The 21,234-nt window shown below is 38.3% G+C and overlaps 1 protein-coding gene across 2 annotated transcripts in view; it reads right to left on the minus strand.

Annotated features, from left to right (window-relative positions):
• Window positions 1-1,409: 1,409 nt before the first annotated feature.
• MINDY2 (MINDY lysine 48 deubiquitinase 2) overlaps window positions 1,410-21,234 on the minus strand; it is a 30,638-nt gene continuing 10,813 nt past the window's right edge. Inside the window, exons 4-9 of one of the 2 annotated variants that reach the window (XM_064668234.1) lie at window positions 18,772-18,930; window positions 17,809-17,911; window positions 17,079-17,221; window positions 11,950-12,123; window positions 10,583-10,756; window positions 1,410-9,167 (exon numbers count right to left, since the gene is read on the minus strand). In XM_064668234.1, the coding sequence (XP_064524304.1) occupies window positions 9,048-9,167; window positions 10,583-10,756; window positions 11,950-12,123; window positions 17,079-17,221; window positions 17,809-17,911; window positions 18,772-18,930 (873 nt within the window). In that variant the 3' untranslated portion in view covers window positions 1,410-9,047. Of the gene's footprint in view, window positions 9,171-10,582; window positions 10,757-11,949; window positions 12,124-17,078; window positions 17,222-17,808; window positions 17,912-18,771; window positions 18,931-21,234 lie in introns of both variants that reach the window. The other variant, XM_064668233.1, reaches the window with a different exon arrangement.

A 21,234-nucleotide genomic window follows, 5' to 3' on the forward strand; every position in this document is an offset into this window, starting at 1 on the left:
CTTAGAAGCACATTTATTCACAGAAGAAAGATCCCTTAAAAAAAATAGTGGAAGGGAGGCCTAAAGAAATAATTTTAATTTGCTCTTCGTGTTTAGCAAAGGTCTTGTGGAACTTTGATACAGCTGTTTTTTTTCACCAGACTACCCCAAACTTTGGAATCCTGTAGGTGTAGCCTTGTTCAGGGACACCCACCCCTGCTCACTGATGTGGCCTCAGGCAAAAGGGGTGCACCTGGTTAAGCCTTTTGGTTTGTGTAACATGGACTGGTTTGACTGGTGTCAAACCTTTGTGGCCCAGCCCCAGTCAGAAGTGTCAGGCAGACAGGCCAGGACTCACTGACCACCAGGGTGAGGGGACAGCTCCAAACCTAATCCAGTTTGGCAGAGCTGGAGGGGGTTACCCCAGTGACCAGGGGACCTGGCTAGCAGAACATGAGAGCTTATAAAGTAGTCCTTGAGTAAGAGCTGCAAGTGCCTCCTGCTCCAGATTGCCTCTTAAAGAAGGCTTTAAGTTCCATATTTTGAGGCCTGAGGCAGCAAGAATATGCTGATTTTGCACATGTACCTTTGCCCCCCTGTCACAGTGTGCTCATTGTGTGGAAGAACTGCTGAGGACCTGCAGAGGAATTAAGTAGCAGGAAATGAGTTAAACTAAACTGGTTTTGAGTAAGTAGCCTTTCAGGAAAGATGGGAGGAGAGAGACCTGATCTAACAGCACAGTCTATAATTAATCCTACGTGAATATTCACAGCTGACAAATACTTAGGTTTAAACAAAAGAAATGCACTGTCTCAGCAAGCACATCACTTACTTTCATATATTTAATACATCTTCTGTAAGAACTGTTGTCCAGTTCTTAGAAGGGAAATGTGAGAAGTTCAATTTACTGAGTTTTGTTGCAGGAGTTTGCAAGAGAAAGTCCAAGTTCACAGTGCATTTTAAGAAGTGCCTGGATTTGGCTGCAGGCTGTGCTTCACCAGGTGTGACAACACATGCAAAACCAGGATTTGCTCTAAGATGAGTTTCTAGTGGCTAATGGATCAAATGGGAAATATGGAAGTTTATAATCTTAAAAGGCAAAGCTCTAGAGAGGTACAAAAACAGAACTGGAGATGTGACTTTGTTTCTTCCATTACACATCTAGATGTGCATTCCCACAGTTAAAGCTTAATTAAATGAAAAACATGATTGTGTATATGTAGATATTTTACTTAAGATATTAAAGTAAGATGATGGGGGGAAAATAATTGAAAACAAATTGCCAAAAACTGTGAATTTATAAAATACTGGAGAGCACCAGAAGTCTGTCCTTTTCCAGAGTGAGTTTTTCTTGGGTTGTTTGGTGGTTTTTTTAGCATATCATCCAACCTTTTATTATTAGGAAAGAACTTAAATATCTAAATGAAATATTTATTTAAGTTTGCTCACTTTATTTACATACAATGAGTTTCAGAAGACTGTTAACCAAAATAAATCTCAGTTGGGTAAAGACCTTGAACTATAGAGAGGCTGATAACGAGAGACATTTCTAAAAGGTAACAGAATTTAACAGCTTTGTGGTACACAAACAAAAAGGGGTATTAAGATACAGAACTGGATTCCTCTGAAAATTATTTGTGTTCAAAATTATTTTAACAATTTACAAGGAAAATGTTGTTTCCTTATAGTTTTTAAAAACACATTAATACAATATAAACAATTAAGGCTTTTAAAATGCAAAACATTCAGTAGTTGAACTTGATGCTGTTACAGTGCTGGATAATGTGTAACATGATGAAAAGGATTTTAATCACATACATTGGTACAAATGATGCTGCATGACCAGATTTAATCATGTCATGTACCCCTAAAATACCATCTTTAAAAGTGTAACTTCTCCCCTCTCTTGGTAAATCCACAGTGACTTGCATTAGCTTTATTTTGCATTTCCTTTTCAAACTAGATTTAGAGACCAGGTAAACATTGGGTGACTAACAGGCTCCCAACTAAACTAAATTTAACACAGGAATTGCACAATTCTGGTGGCATCTTGAAGACATTACCAGTCTGGAAGTCTCTGGAACGTTCCTAAAATACATTGGGGTTTTGCGTGTGTGGGGTTGTTTTTAAACCTTTCATTGTATAAAGACCCAGTGAAGGCAGTTAAGACAACAAATACTTGACTTAACACTGCAGAACTTGGGGCAGCTTCTGTAGGATTTATGTTTGTGTGTTCCATCAGTGGCTTCTTTAGGAAGTTTACGTGTATGTGTAAAAAGTGATAATCAGAAGTTGTACAAATAATAGCTATGTATCTGTTGAGCAGATAAAAGGATAATCAAAAATTATTTAGGAAAACTTTGATAAAACTTCTTTTGCTGAAAGCTTTAATATGAAAGATAAACCTAAACTGTCATTTCACATTAAAGCTGTATTGGGTTATTGTGGGGAAACTGCTGCCAGTATTTCTCACTCCCTGACAAATTACTGTAAGGTATTAACATTCTGTGAAGTTTTATGTAAGAACTAATACTGAGCAAGTAGTAACAGATACAGAATATATCCCATGGGATAGGACAAGTACTTGATACTTCCTGTAGTTCGAAGTACCACTTGTCAAATTGGTGAGGCTTGACCTGCAAACACTGATAATACATTGCAGAAACACAGGGAGAAGCCATTGAGTGACACAGTCTGTCCACTGCAAGCTGACAGCAACCTGTATGAACTGGGCTTTTTTTCTTTTTTTTTTTTTGGCAAGTACAAACTGTCTCCAAACCAAAATCCTGCTCATTCCATGAATGTCTGTTCTGTAATTCCCTGACCAGCTGCACTTCTTAACATAATGTAACAGCACTGGAGATTTCAAGAGTTAACATATAGGTAAAGAAACCCTTGCTACAACAGATTTGAAATCCTTGTACCTGTGGTCACTTTTTCAGTGGGTTCTCCAAAGTTATTTTTGCTTGCCAGCCCCTAAGAGAAGGCGTGTAAGAAATCCAGAAATACAAACACACTGCTGTAACCTGAGTGTATGGAATGCAAACGTGTGATTATTGCAACTATTCATGACAAAAAAAAATGCAAAAGCCAAATTATAAGTTGTTTAAAAATCCACAAGCAGGTTCATTGGTTCACTGTATCCATCTTCAGTGTCTTGAAGGCACCACCTACTATACTTTTCCTAACAAAAGAAGGATTTTATTTCCACAGCAATATCTTTTCCTACAGTAACTACAACCCAATTTGGCCAACCCCCCCCATACTGTTACTTACAGAATTTTCAAACTTTCAGTGTGAAGGACTTCACTAAAAATTGTAAACAAAACAGTAATTAATATAAACCAGCTCCTTCTGGCTCTGGTTAATCTGCAGTAACAAAACCCCTAAAATTAAGAGACCCATTGATGCCCTGACACCAAAACACTAGAGAGAAAATTGGCTTCTTTTTGTTCTTTGTTATTTTGCAGTTCCCCAAAACAAGAGATGACCAAACCCAAGGGTGTGCCCATTACTCAGATGAGCTTAGTTTACTGACATACTGGTGTTCCTTATAATTGCAGTTTTGACCCCTTCCTTGGTATTTCCAGTGAGCCAGAACAAAACCAAACATAACATTTCTGACAAAAAAAACCCCATTTGTCCCAGCTCTTTTGGAAACACATTTAGGAGAAATCAAAAAATGCTAAACTAAGTGAGGTGAAATTTTTTAAACTGCTTGGCATAATATTAATATTACCTTTGAAAAGCTACAGCTGCAGTTTTAACTCAAAAAGCCTGTGCAAGTTTTACTAATGGCTTCAACAAGAAAGGAGAGCATGAACTTTGAGAGAAACTAAGCATCACATTATTCCATCCAGCTCTGTGATGGAGAACCTCAGTTCATCTGAGCTAAAAGCTTGGGCTCATGAGACACTGGTGGATCACTCCCCATATTTGTTTCACTTATGCTGGATGGGACCTAAACTGAACTTGGGTCAGCACTAAAGGACAGTTCAAGGGAGCAATTAAAAAATAATAAAACTTGGCTGAGTTTGTGTCCCTGTCCACCCCCAGATCTATGTACATTTGGCTTAGTGTTTGACTATTTCAAACAATCCCATTTCCTTCACTTTTGGCCCCAACAAACTCCAGACACACCAGCAGCCCCTGCTCCCCTGAATGCACAGCTGGGCTGTGAGGGGAGCATTTGCAGTGCCCGAGCTCGTATTTCATCAACAGATCACACTGAGAGCAGCAGCTGCCTTTGTTTTTAGCATGTTGTTGCAATACATTATTTGTAAGTGTGCTGTTCATACTAAGCTGGCAAACTTTTTGGTTACTTTGAGTGCTGGAACTTCATGTGAAGATTTCCCAAACCTAGCACTAGTTTGTTGGAAATTTTTGTATGCTGTGCAAAGAGGCAAGCATGGGATCTTGAGTTTCTAATGATAATTAACTAGAGAATTAAAGGTTTTAACCCTGAAAAACAAGGAACTACTGCCCCTTTCAGCACGTGAAGCTTCTCCATGAACACAAGTAATCCTACAAACCAGAGAAGGAATGATGAAGGCAAGTTCTCTAGAGCCAAGTAAAGAGAGCTCAGAGTGAGAGGAGCTGACACTGACCAACACTGAACAGTAGGCAACTGACATTTAATAAAAATATTTTGAGTTATCCCAGGGTCAGAACAGCTCATCTCGACTGTAAAGTGTGACAGAGTGAAGAGCAGTGCACACAGTGCCAACCCCCTCGGAAATGAGCGTGCTGGGCATTACCTAGGTGAGAAAATCTGGCCCTGCAAGCTGTGCCACAGCTATTTGTGTCCAAAATGACAGCAGAATTAAGGACAAATCCCTCAACAATCTCAAGAGGTAGCATAGAGATTTTTATGTTCCAGCCTCTCTTTCCTGCTCAGCATTTCCCTGTGGCACTTCCCCATCAAAGCAGGTGACAGCTGAGATTAAATCCATTGCTTTTCTACTGGACAACGATAAGAACAAGCTGTGAACAAGGAGCTACATGGAAACACTCTGGAGTGAACACCAGACAGAGTTCTGTGCACATGATTTTGTGTGAGAAAGTGTCACTCACTCAATGTTCCCACTCAGCACTAACAGTCTATTGCAGTCATGCCCAATACCAGAAGGACCTGAACTCCTCACAACATGAACTGCCCTTGTCAGCCCTTGCACTTGACATTTGCTACCACTGGACTACAGGAACACTTTTCAGTGCTGGATTTTTCTTGTGACCGAGGTCTTGTTCGTCACAGAACAGATGGAAGGAATGTGAGCACTATATTGCAGCCAAACTACAGCTTGTTCTTTTGCTCTTCTCTAATATGCTTTCTAATGAGGATACTGCACCTATTAATGTGCATTTCCTGAGGCACCTGCTGTTTAAGGTTACAACTTTTTTTAAGGAGTCTACTTTTATATAAAATAAAGAAGGTCTTAATTAAGTATGTTGTATTTAAGGATGTAGTTTGTATGGATTCTCTAATAAGCATCCTAATGCCAAGAGCTGATCCAAGCAATGAGCTAACTTTGGGTTACAGAACTAGTGGAGCAGGAAAGAAGAAAGTTCAGTTAAAAGTACGTCAGCTCCACCTTTTACTCGAGTATTTCTGCTGAGTGCACAAAAAATGCCATTTCAAGAACTCAAACTGCCTTGTATTACATATTGGAAAAATTTTTTCAAGAGCTTGTGTATACAAGTTTGAAGGAACATGACAATAATGTGAAATACCAGCTGAGTAAGAGACTGCCTGGGCTTCCCTGGGAGCTCCCGTGCTGGGGACCCACCAGGGCAGCTCTGCAAAGACACTCTGAGCACAGCAGTTGTTACATGAATGGACAGCTACAAAACACAGCTTTTGCACTGTGTTCAAGTGAATTTTCAGGAATGCTGATTTTATCCTTGTTACAACCTTCCCTTGGACCTGCTTTGTTGGGTGGCCAATTCCATGAGTGTCACAAGAAAAGTGATGTGTTGGAGCATTTACAAAGTGCCTTAGAACAAACATTTATCGCTACGGCAGTGCTCAGGTTTTTGCTAACTTTAAGAATACTTGTATGTAGCTTTTTTTAATATGTCACGACTATAATGCAACAAACAAAAATTCTGTGATTCTGTTTTCTGTGCTAACTGCTACCTAGTGGAAAACAAGTTCTACTCTACTTTTCTGGACACTTCCATATATATTATGTAGGTATTTGGAGCTTGTGCATGCTAAAGTGTATAAACAGATTTAAGGTGTAAATCTGTACCCTTTTGCCAGAACATGAGCTTGAAAAAAAAGGCAAATTAAGTAAACAGTCAGAAGTAGATACTGTTTTTCTGGTACTCCATGACTATATTGTGCAATATTGTTTTCCAAGCTCACTGTTACACAAGTAAAAGCAATTCTGTTCAGTTTTGTTGATCCTCAGATACTGTGTGACATTTGCTTTTGGAATGGTTAGTCTCAGCAGGGCATAAATTAAGCTTCCAGCTGTCTTTCATTTTGGATATTAGGAAGCTCATCTGCTTGTAAGTTTTGCTACTAAAATGTTCAACTTGTGCAGAACAATGCCCTAGATTTCAGGAATTCTTTAGTTTTTTTCCAAAGCTTCAAGACCTGTAAAGAAAAAAGGATATTAACAGAGGACTGTTTCCACAGCATGCCTGCCATCTCGGATACCCTGAAACCCTTTTCTCCTTTATAGAAAGAGAAATTGAATTATCTGGGAGTCCCAGCTTCATGATGAGCATTGCATTTAACTCTTCTTCCTCTGTGACCAAATGGCAATAATTCCTGTAACTGCAGTATATTGGGTTTCAGGCACATCTGTCTGAAAGTGGAAATGTTACATGAATTCTTCTAATATGAGCAAGTATCTTAGGCAAAGAGATATATTCCATAACCACAACAGCTAGATTTGTTCCAAAAGGAGTTTAACCTGGCAACACTGTCACTGAAAATAATAACAAACACTTAGCTTGACATATTTATTTTTCAAGGTCAATAAATAAATGTAAATACACAAATTGGGAAAAAATCTTAGTAACAGAATGTTTTTAAACAACATTCTGGCTTTAAAGTCTCTGTTATTGACACTATTGGAATAGTTTCTGAACTGCTTAAAATAGCTAAGTCATTATGTTGGTGATCCTCCATCACATTAATTTGTTTGAAGAAGTTAGGCTGCTGCAAAGGAAAAAAGACATCAACCTTTGCTTTGACATAGAAAATGGTCTGAACTGCACACATTAAGTATTAAAATTACTTTTCTGGGTGTGACTTTTCTAGAGAAGAGACATTTTAAAATGTACAGTTTGCATTAGAGACCTCCTACTGTTCATTACTTCATCATTATAAAAGGGAAATTGTAACAAAAGTGAAAAAAACACAACAAACAAACAAAAGAGGAAAAGGCATGGAAGAAAAGTGATAAAAATTGGCCCTTTAGTTAGTAAGACATTCTTCCTTTATCTAATTTTCATTCTAGGTAGATGACAGATTTGTGTGATGACTGGTTGCCATCACTGCAGCAAAGTCTGCTCGAAATAATTTTAAAACAGCTTTTTACTGATGGACTTGCATTAGACACCCTCTTCCAACAGACACCCTCCAAACTCCTGAACCCAGGAATGTCACATTCCACCTGGCTGCCTTAGCTTTCCCAGGTTACTGTGTATGAGTGCTAAGGCTGAGAGCCCAGGAGAAGCAGCCTTTGTCAAAAGTATCTACATATTGCTAAATAGAAATTTTTATCAAAAGGTTCAGCAAGAAGGTAATTGTTACTGATTTCATGGAAGTGGAGGAAGATTTGTGGTTCCCTCAAAATTCATCAAGTGTTCAGTTTCTGCATTCTATAAATACTACAAGACACAACATGTTTATTTGGTTCCCATAAATTAGAAAAATCTGGTTTCCAAAAATTCTAAATTAGTGATTTAAAAAACAAAATATTACACCTGACCAGCTTCCAACCCACCTTAGAGAGCAGCTTCACTGCTCTCTCACCCTTCAGAAGTGTGCTTATTTTAAGAATACACGATTTATAAAACAAACAAATAAAGTGTGTTTTTAACTACAGTACACTTGCTTAAATACACAAGTGGACACGTTAACGTCATGTTAAAGTTCAAGGTACTTCTGGAAAAAAGGCAGATAGTTAGTTATTTTAACTCTGCATTCTTATATAGAATATAAGGATTATTATAGACCTTAGTTTCCTCTCATCATTCATCTATCATATGGAGAGGTCAATAAATAAAAGCTTATCTGGTCCAGTTTACCTACAAGAGAAAAAATAATAAAAGAAAAAGAAGTTACCTATAAAATTACTTGTTTAACCCTGATAACATCTGAGTTGCCATACCCAGTTTGTAATTGCAAGAAAAGCAAACAATATTCATCTTGCTTATTAATAAATGCCCCGTTTTTGTATGACAATTTTTGTGTGATGCCTATCAAGTCACATACTCTTGGGGCAAGAAAGCTGGCCAGGAGATGCAGTGAGAGCAGTAACACAGTATAAATCTGGGTTCAGAAAAAGAACATACCAGATCCAGAAGCAAAGAAATCTGGACACACTGAGGAGGCAGTGCCCAGCTGTCACTTGGGCTCTTGTGTCATGAAGACTATACCCAGCCTAAGATATAGCTTCATAGCAGGTAAGTAACACAGAACTCTGTTGTGCTCGTGTACAGACTTCAGGGAAAAGCCTTGCCCGAAATGAATGACCTCCCTTGTTTAGAGTAGAAGAGAAGATAGCTTACTGACTGATGGACAGGTAATGGATGTCACTGGGACACAGGACTTGCCATGATTTGTGTGTTCAGCTACAAGGTGCAGTATTTTTATGACTAACTCAAAGCACAGCCGCGTCCAACTGTGATTTGGAATTCCCTCGTGGGCAGCTCGCACTCTGACTTTGAAGGAAGTCTGATTGTAACAAAGTCATCCATCCTCTTGGAACAGGAACAAAATCCATGGGGTAATCAGGCACAGGCGGCGTGTAACAGGTTTGTCTTCCTTTGTACTCCTTGTTTTTGCTTCTGAGGACATGCACTTGGCTCCAGAGTGACTCCATGTTCTGTTACAAGAGAACACAGCTATTCTTCTCTTTTTCCTTCTCCTTCTCCCGAGGCTCTTTCCGTTTGCGTTCGTTACTCCCGGATTGTCTCGCGCTGGCTGGAGAAGCAGCACCTTGCACCTGCTGCTGTGGGGACAAATAAAACTGTGAATAAACACATTATTGTAACACTTCACAGCCTGAAGTGTTACTGTGTGTCCAAGTTCACAAACAGAAGTTTAAATGTTAGGCAAACCAGCAGAATTCAGGTAAGGGCTTTTTGTATAAACACTCCAGAACCTCCACAAAAACCACTGATATCTAAAAAATTAAGTCAGCTGGAAATACATTTCAAGGCCTGTGTGTCCCTTCTGTTGTGTCCACATATGTAGATGTTGTTTCAATAATAAAATATAGCTTCAAGCATTTTCTGGCACTTCTGTGTTACTGTACTGGAATTTTTTCCCGATTTCCTTTATAAGGACATAATCCACGTTTCAGAATTTACAGAGTCAAAGTGTTGGTTTTGACAGTGAGATATGGCAAAACAGCAGCTTTTTGTGACTAGGAACTCATTAACAACTTGGCAAGGGGGTTGGTATACAAAGGCAACATAAGTTTTGTTAATTCACCATCTATTCCAACTGTTACCTGTTCATAGCTGCAAATGAGCAGCAACCTGTTAAGCAGGTTCTTCAGTTCTTTCTACCTTTTTTCAGCCAGCAGTGGTGAATCTGTGTCTTAGATGCAGCTACTCGTGGTTCTATTAAAGCAACAAGCAGTGGAAATAACACAACTTTTAACTGTCAAACTTCTTGTTTCATGCTTATCAAACATCAGATAATGGTTCTGAATTGCTCCAGGCCGAAGATTCAGCCTTCATACACATAATTTCTTACATATTTGTAAATATAAGCAGTTCTAAAAGTCTTCAGTTGTTAAGAACTCCCTGAATCCAGAACACCAACTTAAGCATTGCCTCTTGCAGAGAAGATTCAGTTAAATTGCATTTTTGTAGATACATGTGCATGAATCCCATTGTCAAAGCATTTTGAAATCAGCTGTTTATGGTGGGTATGGGACAGAAATGTGTACTGGGAGAAACTGTTAACTGCCCAATTTGAAATGACTGATTCACATGATATCATAGACAGAATCACCTAAAAATGTACAGCAACAAACTTCTGCAAGACAAAGCTTCAACTGCTATCAACAAATTCTTATTTGAATGCTCTTTTGCAAGTAATGTAAAATACCAGCTGACACCACCTTTGTAACCTTACATATGAACTCATCCCATCATTCCAATTTGAATGAAACAAATGAAACCCCAGTTTAGAAGGTCGGGCCAGCTTTAAAGTACTGAAGTGTCAGCAGCTGCTACATCTCCAGGCACACTGCAACAACCAAGCACATTCCTAAAGACTCCTGTATTCCCCTTGTACAGGATGTAAACAGTCTCACCAGGCTGAAACATGGACACACACAGGTTGTGTCTGTGCAATTAAGGTAATACTCTCTAAAATTCATGCTCATATTCTGTAATGCTGCTTTCTTACCTGGACCTGAGCAGCTGCTTGTTCTTGCTCCTGATAGTACTGAGAAGCTCTCCTGTCCTCCTCTTCCTGGAGCTTCTTGGCTAGCTCTAGGTCACTGATTCCTTCTGGGATCTGTTCCCAGTTAATCTCTTGACTTTGCTGCTCTTGTTGTAGAGACAATGCCATCAGATAATCCTAAACAGGAAACTTGGTTATTAATGCTCTTTCACACAGAAAAGAGTCAAGTCACATCAAGTGAAATTTTCAGCATGTGCTGCTACCCAGCACCATCCCTCTTCTGCCAGCCTTATCTTCAAATGGAAAACAGGAATTTGTTTCAGAACCTGTCCATAACCTCAACTGCAGAACAGCTGCTTTAGTATCTCCTCTCACAGTGCCTACATCCCATCACAGAAAACACAAAAGCTAATTAAAAAACTGTGCTTTCAGGTTTATATTCCATTACCTGAACAGCAGCAGAAGACAGAGTGTCAGCTCATACCAGTTCTAGGAAGAACATTTTGAAGCTGTCACTTTGTAATTTTCTCTAATTAACACTCTGATTATGCTTGATGGAGTATCTGTCCCCACTCCACTGAACAATGCTGGGAATACATTAGGAACACCAACTCCTCAGCAGATGAGAAAATCAAGTGTATTTTGCATATAACCAAACAGCAACTCAAAATATTACCAGCCCTGTTATCTCTCCCAGATTTTTATTCTGCAAGAGAGATGCAGTGCTTGAATTTATTAATAAGCATCTTATTAATATTCCCCCCAGTATTTAAAAAACATTAATGCTGATAATTATAAACTTATGCTTGTTCAGATTGTAAGAATTCCAAGGAGCTTGGTCTTGCCATGCACTTGTGCATTAACTGGTACAACTCAGCCCCACCTTGGACACAACTTCTGTCAGCTCTGGATCTCATGAAGAGTAACAAACACCCACCACGACACACAGTCTGCTGAGGGTTTTGTCCCACATTCAGCCAGTGGGCAACAGAAGGCAAAGTTCAGTTATGACAATATTAATGAGCTGAAATATGTTTGTTGTGGAGGACAAGTTCCACAGCCTGGTTCTGTTCCCATATACCAGGCAGATGTGACACTTCCAAGTTTTTTGCACAAGTATCGGATTCCAAGAGATTTTAAAATCATTTTCCAAACTATTCATTGGTCTCACTTTTCCTCCCTCAAAAGCATATTAATACTTTCAAGTAGCACTTTGGAGAACCCCAACTTTATTATCTAAAGGATTTTTTATAGTCCCATACCTGCATGAGTACCCACCTGTGTAATTATAAACACATATGACTAAAAATAAGTACTAAATGTTATATATAGCCACAAGCAAACAGAAAAATACAACAGAAAGGCAGTACCTGATCTATTTGATCCTGCTGCCCTCTGTAGACTGTCTCAGGGTCTGATGGAGGCCGTAGGTGGAATTCAGAGTCACAGAAATTCCCGTCCCCATCCACGTTGTGTAAGCTTTCCCAGACAACCTTCTCTTCTGTAAGAAAGCCCTGGTCTGTCACCAGCAGGTAAAGCTGACCCTGTGCAGAACAACAAGGAAAATGTGTAAAACTAAAAAAAAAAATTACCTTTTACAATCTAAGTAGCAGAAATGATCAGGTAACACAAATGTTGCATCCCAATAAAACGTTCATTGAGAGTTTTGAGCAAGTTTAAAAATTAACTCATTAAGCTTACAGCATTAAACCACCAGATATTACTATGCACTGCTAAATTAACAGCCACACAATTTCTGTATTCCATCTTGTAATTTTTCCTTCTTAATGAAAGTTCATATTGACTAGAAATTAATATAAACGTGAATATATATAAGAACGAATATATTGATACATATCAAGCTATACCTTGATAGCTCCTTGGAAACACACCTTTTAAATTTTATTTTGAATAATATATTGATTCAAACAAAACCTACAAAAGGGGGGTGTGTGTGTCAGGTTTTCCTCTATTATGCCACCTATTTTTAATTACTTTGTAAACAGCCCATAAGCTGTGTAGCTTAGTCCTAATACTGAAATAGGAAAATGTTACTGCTTTCACAATCTCCAAACTATTACAAAATGAGTTTTTCTACACACAAATATTAAGGTGTATCATTGCCTTGATGGGATTACAATCTAGTATCTGTCATCCAAAGACAGTTTAAAGCTAACAACTGTTTGACATAGAGAACTGTTTCAATCAAATAAAATTCATATTCTTCCTTTGCTTTTTTTCCTCAGTTGAACTGTACCCTGAGCACTGATTGAAAAAATGTCACATTAAATAGTAAATTTAATACAGCTCCCTAATGAAAGGCAAGCTTTCCCTAAGCTGCATTACTACCCCCAACACCTACACACCACCACTCTATTTCCAACATCACTTGCACGGTTTAAAATGTGCTGCTTCCCTTGAACAAAACCCAGCAAACCAACAAACACAGGCTCCCCAGTCCTTGGCAAGAGACAGAGTTCCTGTTCAGTTATTGGAATGAAAGAACAATGGGAAAGCACAGGTCAGAGATCCAAAGTCATCTTTCCCTTGTTTTTTATCAAGTGCTGTGATCTCTACTTCGTCTCAGTATAATTTAAATTAATTTCTCAAGATACCAAACAGGGCCCTCACAATATTGTAATATTCGTGTAACTTTTCGCAATAATTGGACAACTTTCATACACAAAGGAAGAGGAGTCAGCTCTTTTTCTCTAAGGTATATTGCAGCTACTCATCTCTACAGATATCAATCTTCCAGGAACTTCCATGGTTTTATTCCTTCTAGTTGCAACAAGAAAACAGAGGCCATGTTACAGGCTGGTTTTGCAGGCCCACTGTTCATGCCATGCATGTTCTCTTCCCAAAGGCTCCCAGGCCACCTCCACTGGCACAGCCAAATTCCACTGAGGGGATCTTGTGATTCGAGAAAAACCTTTTATCATATGACCTTCACGCTGCCTCTAAATTTGAGCTGCGCTAAATAAAGACCTGCCTGGTGCCAGGAACCAACCACCCTTTCCCCAGCACTTGCCAGATCATGGGATCAGACTGGCTGCTGGGAGACAGGGATACACCACCTACACCCGCAGTACTCCCAGCTCCAGCAGTCGCACACCACACCTGTACCCTACCAAAGCTCCTGCACTCCAGCTCCACTCAGGGCAGCACACGAGAAGAAAAAGGGAAAGAGGGCACACAGTGCCAGAATCAGGAAGAATTACTGAGTGTAAAAACACTTATTTACACTGAACTAAAAACCTTTAAAAAACATAAAGAACAGAACATGTTTACTACTTAACAGATCATTGTTCTGATTCTACATCTGCTTTCTAGCCCGAGTTAAAGCTAAAACAGGATGATCAGCACACTAAGGTCATGCAATGAAGGTAAACAATGTACACAGATATGTTTTTCAAATACACCTTGCCAGGGACAGTACCATATTTGACAAAATGCTTCTACCTTCATAAAATCTTAACTGACAGTTTCTAAACTATTACCAGCTTATCTTTTAGATTTATTTTTAAATGTGTGTTTTTTTAATAAATACCCAGTCTCATGGGCTAATTAGAATAATAACTGCTAATTACTCAAAGTGTATTTCTAAAAATACATGAATTTTATTACACGGACATAATTTATTAAAGGTATAATTCCCTTTTCATTAACTTGGTAACTGCTTTGTTTATACGTTTCCATATATTGGTTTGGAGGGAGAAGAGGGAAAAGCAGTATTAGAGAAAGACAAAATAATGGCATAGTTCTTGTCCTAAAAGTTCTACATTTCATTTTCTCTGATATAGGTTGTGTCTTCATTTTTCCTAACTGATGGACTTCTGGACTTCTCCATAATCCAGCTACTGCTGACTAGTGCTCAAACTCCATCTGCAGAATGAGCATTAAAAACAGTAAATGGAAAGAATAAAGCAGTTGAAAAACCTCAACTCTGTGGCAACAATGCATTTGGCACTCACATGAGTATGCTGGAGCTCCACAATTTCTGGAGAGCTGATCTTGGCTAAAAGCCCAAATCAAGGCTATTTCTGACTTTCTTGATGTGAAAGACCACCTAGTCACAGCTACTGCAAACAGCTGGGCAGGTCAGAAGCAGCCAGAAGAGTTACTGCTGGCCTTTAAATATAAACTAAAAATTATTTTGTCTTCATTAAAAGAGTTTCTTGATATCTCAAATTCTGTAATGTACCACTCACCAGAAATCCAAAGCAAAATGAACATTGTTTAAAAGCAACAACCTCAGGAACTAAAAGCCGGAAGATAACACAGAAATTAAATACTAGCTGAAAGTGAGGTCACCATATTGACCACAAAAACAAGAATAACGGCCTATATTTCAAAACTTAGCATTTCAGAATTCTAAGACTTCTCAAAAACGACAAGATTAAAATCCTTGTGACTTAGCAGCAGTAAACCTTACATACACAAACAAATAATACTGTTCTGCAAATATTTTAACTCAGTATTTCTTAGGATTTGGATTTAGTTCTTATAGGTAAAATTCAGACACAGATTTTTACTCACTGCTTTAACCTGTTCTATACTATTGATATTAACTCATTGAAGTGTTGCATTTTATTTCTTAAAGGAAAAAGGACCTCAACTGAGAAGTACGTGCTTACAACTATGAAGATGATAAAGCACAGACAAACACACCAAGTTTGGGCCTTTAATCTAAATACTGAGCTGCAGAAGACTACAAACAGTCTACATCTTACAAAAACAGTCTCTATTTATAATCCACAAGGTCAAAGTGATACTCACTGACTGTACTTAATATAAGTATTTTAGAAGTTTTAATAATAGCACAAAAAGGCATGATTTCCTTAAATATTTTACCTGGAATATCCTTTAGATGAAGTAAAGGGGGTATTCTGCACCTCTAGGTACCATTTGTATCCAGAAAGTACAGCTGTACTTTGATTTAGTATTTTCCTTTTTAAAACCAAACGGCTTTGAGGTTGGGGTTGTTCCCCCTGCCCTCATCCCCCACCATAAAAGCAAGCATAAAAGAATGCACAGGCTTGATTCACAAGCTACTACCAGTTACTGCAAGAACTAAATTTAGAAGAATAGAGAGAACCAAAACTATACTTAAAATTGTGACTTAAATGAGCTGCCTCAGGAAGTATGATGTTTGACCATAAACAGACACATTTCATAGCTTTTTGGTTTTTAAATGGAGGAAGGGAGGAGAAAGCTCCTTTTACCTGCCCTACTGCTTTAGGAGAGTGGCACTGTACAAAGATTTAAAACAGATCTCAGATGTGCTCTAAGAAGGAATCAGAAAACCAGATTTGTTACCTGCCTGTAGAGTTAATCACTATTTATCAGGACTATTCAGACCTTTAACTCAGCTTGTAAGGAGTTATTCAAAATGCCAAAGATAAGCATTGACAGGCAAGATCAACAGAGGGAGAAAAAAGGACTAGTAGTGACAAATGAACAAGTGCCATTCACATGAGATACATGACATTACACATAACAGATGGCAAAACCAGTGGGCCCTTTACCTTTTTGCACATCACACACTTCTCTTTTTTACAAATACAAGCATACATGAAATTAAATTCTTATTTAATAACATAATCAAAATATAATCTCAAGAATTCTATACAAAGGTAAAAATTCATATCCTATGATCTTAGTAAAGGCAAAGTTGTTTTAGAACAAAGATGCTCAGTAGATAACTGTAAACTTGCAAAGGCAGTGGCATCCATTCCATGGAAGAAGGAGTTCCTGAAGCACTAACCAAGCTGACACCTGCTTTTTGTATCCGGGAATGGTGGTGGATTCACCATCCCTGGAGATTTTTAAACGCAGATTGGACGTGGCACTGAGTGCCATGATCTAGTAAATGGACTGGATTTGGACCAAGGGTTGGACTCGATGATCTCGGAGGTCTTTTCCAACCCAATCGATTCTATGATTCTATGATTCTATGAATACTCCTTTCACAATTCCCACCATTTTACTTCTCCAGATTCAGATTAAAAAATAATCTCTTCCCTAACAAAGGAACAGATATTGTAGCTCATCTCAACTTCTCCAAACATCTGGTATTTTGAACACCATGATGGAGCTATTCATCTACTGGCCCAAATGTAAAGCAAAGTTTTAGATCCTCAGAAACAAGAAATTCAGTAAATTAACCTTATCATTGCCAATCACAAACTGTAAGTAAATTTAAGCCATGTAAGAAGTGTATGTCATTACACAAGCACAAAGAGTTAACACAGGCAGCAAACTGAACATAAAGGGAAGAGCTACAAGAAGATTTAAAGCAATAATGGATCCTGATATCTAAAACACTGTAATCAATAATTCATAAGTAACATTTGCCACAGACCTTACATTCACCATAAGCCATATTTACATGTAACAAACTGGAATTTATCTCTACCTCAGGACAGGGGAAAAATCAAGATTTGCTTGGAAGCAAGAACACAAAACACAACAGTAAAGACAAGAATGTTGAATATACCTTGTATTTGGTCATGGTGCTAAAATGGTTGTTCCTGAAGAACACACAAAGCTCTCCCTCCTGGACAGCTGAAGTCAACTCACACAGTCCATGGTATGTCAATTGTGTAGCTGTGTTATTTAGGAATTGCTCAGCAACAAACCCTACAAAAGCAATACACAGTGTTATGTGTCTGTTCCACACTTGCTAATAAAAAAGCTGGTTACAACAGTAGTATTTTTCCTATCTCCCCCCCCACTAAGATGCCTCCATATTGCCACAAATCTAAGGGAACACGTTCAGGGAGGAGAAAACAATTGGAAGTTCTAAAACCACAGCATTGTAGAGAACCCTCTCATGTTCAGAAGTGCTGTATCCACTTCTAATACTACTGATTATTTTCCCTGTTGTCACATACTATATAATTCATATTCTAACTATAGGAGATAATGCAGAGCTGAGCTGCAACCTGAATGCTGCCCATACCACCTTTTCATAAAGGCAAGTTCTCTTACACTTTTGAAAAAGTACACTGAATAGATCAAGGGAATGCAGCTGATTCCTGTTTCAGAAATTGCATCAGAGAAGTTTAGAGGACAAGCACAGTGCTGTCTGCCAGCCCAGGGAAAGAAGCTCAGCAGGCAGAATGCAGCTCTTCACACTTGTATCTCTACATAACAAGATCCACATGAAAAATATGTAACTTGGATTTGTTAGGTTACTTTAATAAAGCATAAAAAATGTTACCCACCTTCACTAACCAGTTCACTGTTGTCTGACTGTTTACAAGAAATTATCTTCTCCACCAGCTGATTGTAACTGCAGTTACCAACTGCTTTTACTATGTCAGCAACCTGGAGCAGGAAGGAACAGCACACAGAACAGAGAACTTACCTCTGTGAAGGACAGAGCACAACTGCAAGCCTATGGCAATTACTCGTAAGAAAATAAGAGTTCAAAGAGAGGATGTTATCCCCCTTTGGTCTAGTATTTACTAGACCAAAAAGTTTTAGCCCAGAGTGTTACATATTTTGCTGTTTCAGATCCCATGTTAAATCTTTCAGTTAACCCTTAGGATCAAAAGCTGTTGCTAAAGCAGATGGAGGAGAGAACAGGGCATCATTTGGATCAGTGGGGCCAAGGGGGACTCCAAGGGGTAAGAGAACAGCGACTCTCACCAACAAAGCATGAAAAAAAATCTGAGGCAGATTATTCCAGCCAAACTCACCAGTATTCCCCTACCACAGTCCTGTTTATTAAATAATATAATTAAAAATAAATTATATGTTTGTTAAACATGCAGTTCTCTCCAATCAATTCTACAGTCCTCATTTCTCAAAAGCAGTGCCTAATAAATCAGAATTAAAGAAAGGAGGAAAGTAACCTTGCATTCCTCCCAAGTGTTCTCTAATAAGCCTCCAAAAACTACGACTGGGATGCTGTGTCTCGTGACTTATCTCCCTCAGAAAAACAATTCTCATTTACAGTCATAGAACGCTTTTCAAGTAGTTTGACAACAGACCTGGGCTCTGCAAAGTTCCTGCACTAAAAACCACACACAGTCTGTATTCCCTCCTCAGTTTTTCTCACTAGATTTAAAAAATCCATTACCATAATCATCATTGACTCGTTAAAAATCTAAAACGTTCCTCTCCCACAAATAACATTCCCAATAACTTATACTCTGAGTTATTAATAAAAAAAAGGAGTTTACCTGAGGATCCACTAACCACCCGTGGTACAAGGGGATATCAAGAAGGTCAAACACGATGCATTCAGGTGTGTATTCGAACACTCGAACACCTGTAAACTTCACATTGACATCCAGACCCGTCTGCAGCTTGTGGAGAATTGCCATGGCATCACTCATGTTCTGACAGCAGAAAGAGAAAAAACAGATGACCAAACAGAGCTTTGGACACTTGATGGTTACTCTTGCAACTCCTAATCACTCCTAGTCAATTCAACGCTTCAAAAAAATTGTACAGAAGGGGAAATCACCTAAACAGTTGTTTCAATGCTTATTTACATAATTCATTCTCATTGTGCCAGAAGATATCTGAAAAATAAGAATTCTCCCCCCAATCAACTGAATCTGACTGTTTCTTCTTCTACACCCATAAGTTGCTTTTAGGCAGCTCCTATTGCTTTTAGCTCTATTTCCCATAGGCACAAGCCAGATGCTGGCAAGAAAACTGAATTATAAGGGAAGCTCCAAGGGATTTTTCTTGAGGTTTCTTCTCCCCTTTAAGTCCTGCCTTATAAGTCAAGCTGAAGTACTTGCCACTACATAAGAAATGAACAAAACAAAGATCTACACAGATCTACCTGCCAATTCTAATTTCAGGGTTCAGTACTTAAAAGTGACAAATAATTAAGACTCTGATTTTTTTCTGTTTCATAAGAAGAGTTTGCTATCTTATTTTGGGCAGACCTTTAAATGGTCTGTAGATTCTACTGTGGAAACAAGTCATGAAAGTAGCACTTAGAGCATTGATCCCAATGGAATCCTAAGGAGAATTATCAAGTTATGAAGAGCCAATCACACAAAGCAAAGATGAGCCAAAGAAAAAGTGCTTTGTGAGACAGTTCTCTCGAACCAACAGACAAGAAAATTTCCTGACGTGCAGGAAAAAGAATTTTCCACCAAGTGAGAAGATTCCACAAAGAGTATGATTAGAAAGTATGTGCAGAAAATGCAGGGAAACTGAGGCACTTTTTGTTTGTTGTTTGTTTGGGGTTTTGTTGGGTTTTGCAACATTCTGTTGCTTAAGAGGAATTCAGGCTTGCAACGATGAGAGAGCAAAAGCCACAACAAAACCCAGAAATACAGTATGGACAGGAGATGGAGACACAAAAGATTCACAGACCAAGTTAACTGGTCTCTAATAACCATTAAGAGGGTTAGAGACACTTGCCTCTGTTGTCTTCTGATCCAGTACCTGCACTTGAGCATGGTTACAATGAATGAGAGAGTTTTAATGCTTGCAACCCTTTAACTGCATTGTTCTGTCAATGTTCTGTTACCAGGAAGGTAAAAGCTCCCTCTACTTCAATACATGTTGCTTCATCCTACTGACAATTTTGCTGTCACAAGATTTAGAATTTAGCAAGATTTATAAGTAATTCTCAAGACTAGCTCAGACTTTCTTTAAGAAAGTTTTTATCATTATAATAGCAAAGCAAACCACCTGAACAAGTGCATGTCATTAGTAGGGACCAGATATCAAGCATGAAAAAAAACCAACTATCAGAGGTATTTTGAAAGAAATTTGTTTACACTCTTACTCTGCTAAAAGAATAGGAAGTCTATAGTAAGTCAGCACTAGTCATCACAAATTCAGATCATACATCTACAGACAATAGTTGCATTTATGTTGTAATGTTTACTTTGCAAATGAAGCAGGATTACATCAAACTGACCAGAAAACCACAGAAGTTTCTCCCTACATTTTCAACAGTATCATTTCTACTTGAGCTATTTCTGCACCTTCAAAACAACTTAGAAGATTCCCAGAACAGAAGGCTTCTTTAAAATTACAATGAAATATTTAAGGTATGTGACATATATGTAGTAAACCCATATCTTTGAGCATAAGAAAGCTACAGAGGTTGTACTTTCACCAGGCATATAGTTTTCATCACCCTCCTGTACGTTGGTTATAGCTATAAACCTCCTACAGCCCAGAACTGTGTGCAAAAAAACAGCCAATTTTGTTATTACAAAAGTGATTCCTATAATTTGACACAAATCAATCCCAAGTTACTCCATTTGGTTTTTCAACACTGAATAAGAGCAAGAAAAAAAAAGACTGAATAATAAACAGAACTAGCTTGAAACCTACCACCTATAAAAAACTCAAATCACTTTTCCATGAGTAACCAAAAAACCAGCCATGACTAGAGACAGAGCTTCAAAAACTTGCTCCAAGATAGTATGCACTGCATCAATATTTTTTTAAACTAACAGCATTATCTTTAGCATAGAAAGACTTCCCTGATGATAAACAGTGGTCAGTTCAAATAATATTGCCTTTCATAACGTGGAATTAATCTCTTTTTGTCCATCACTATTAAGAACAAGACCTTTCTCTTGCTCAGTTTACACCCTCAGAGAAACTCTAGCAGGCACCACAGAGCAGATCACACTGAAGACTTGTAAGAGAAGACTAAAAAA

Source organism: Pseudopipra pipra, chromosome 12, assembly GCF_036250125.1.
Source record: "Pseudopipra pipra isolate bDixPip1 chromosome 12, bDixPip1.hap1, whole genome shotgun sequence".
NCBI classification, from domain to species: domain Eukaryota; kingdom Metazoa; phylum Chordata; class Aves; order Passeriformes; family Pipridae; genus Pseudopipra; species Pseudopipra pipra.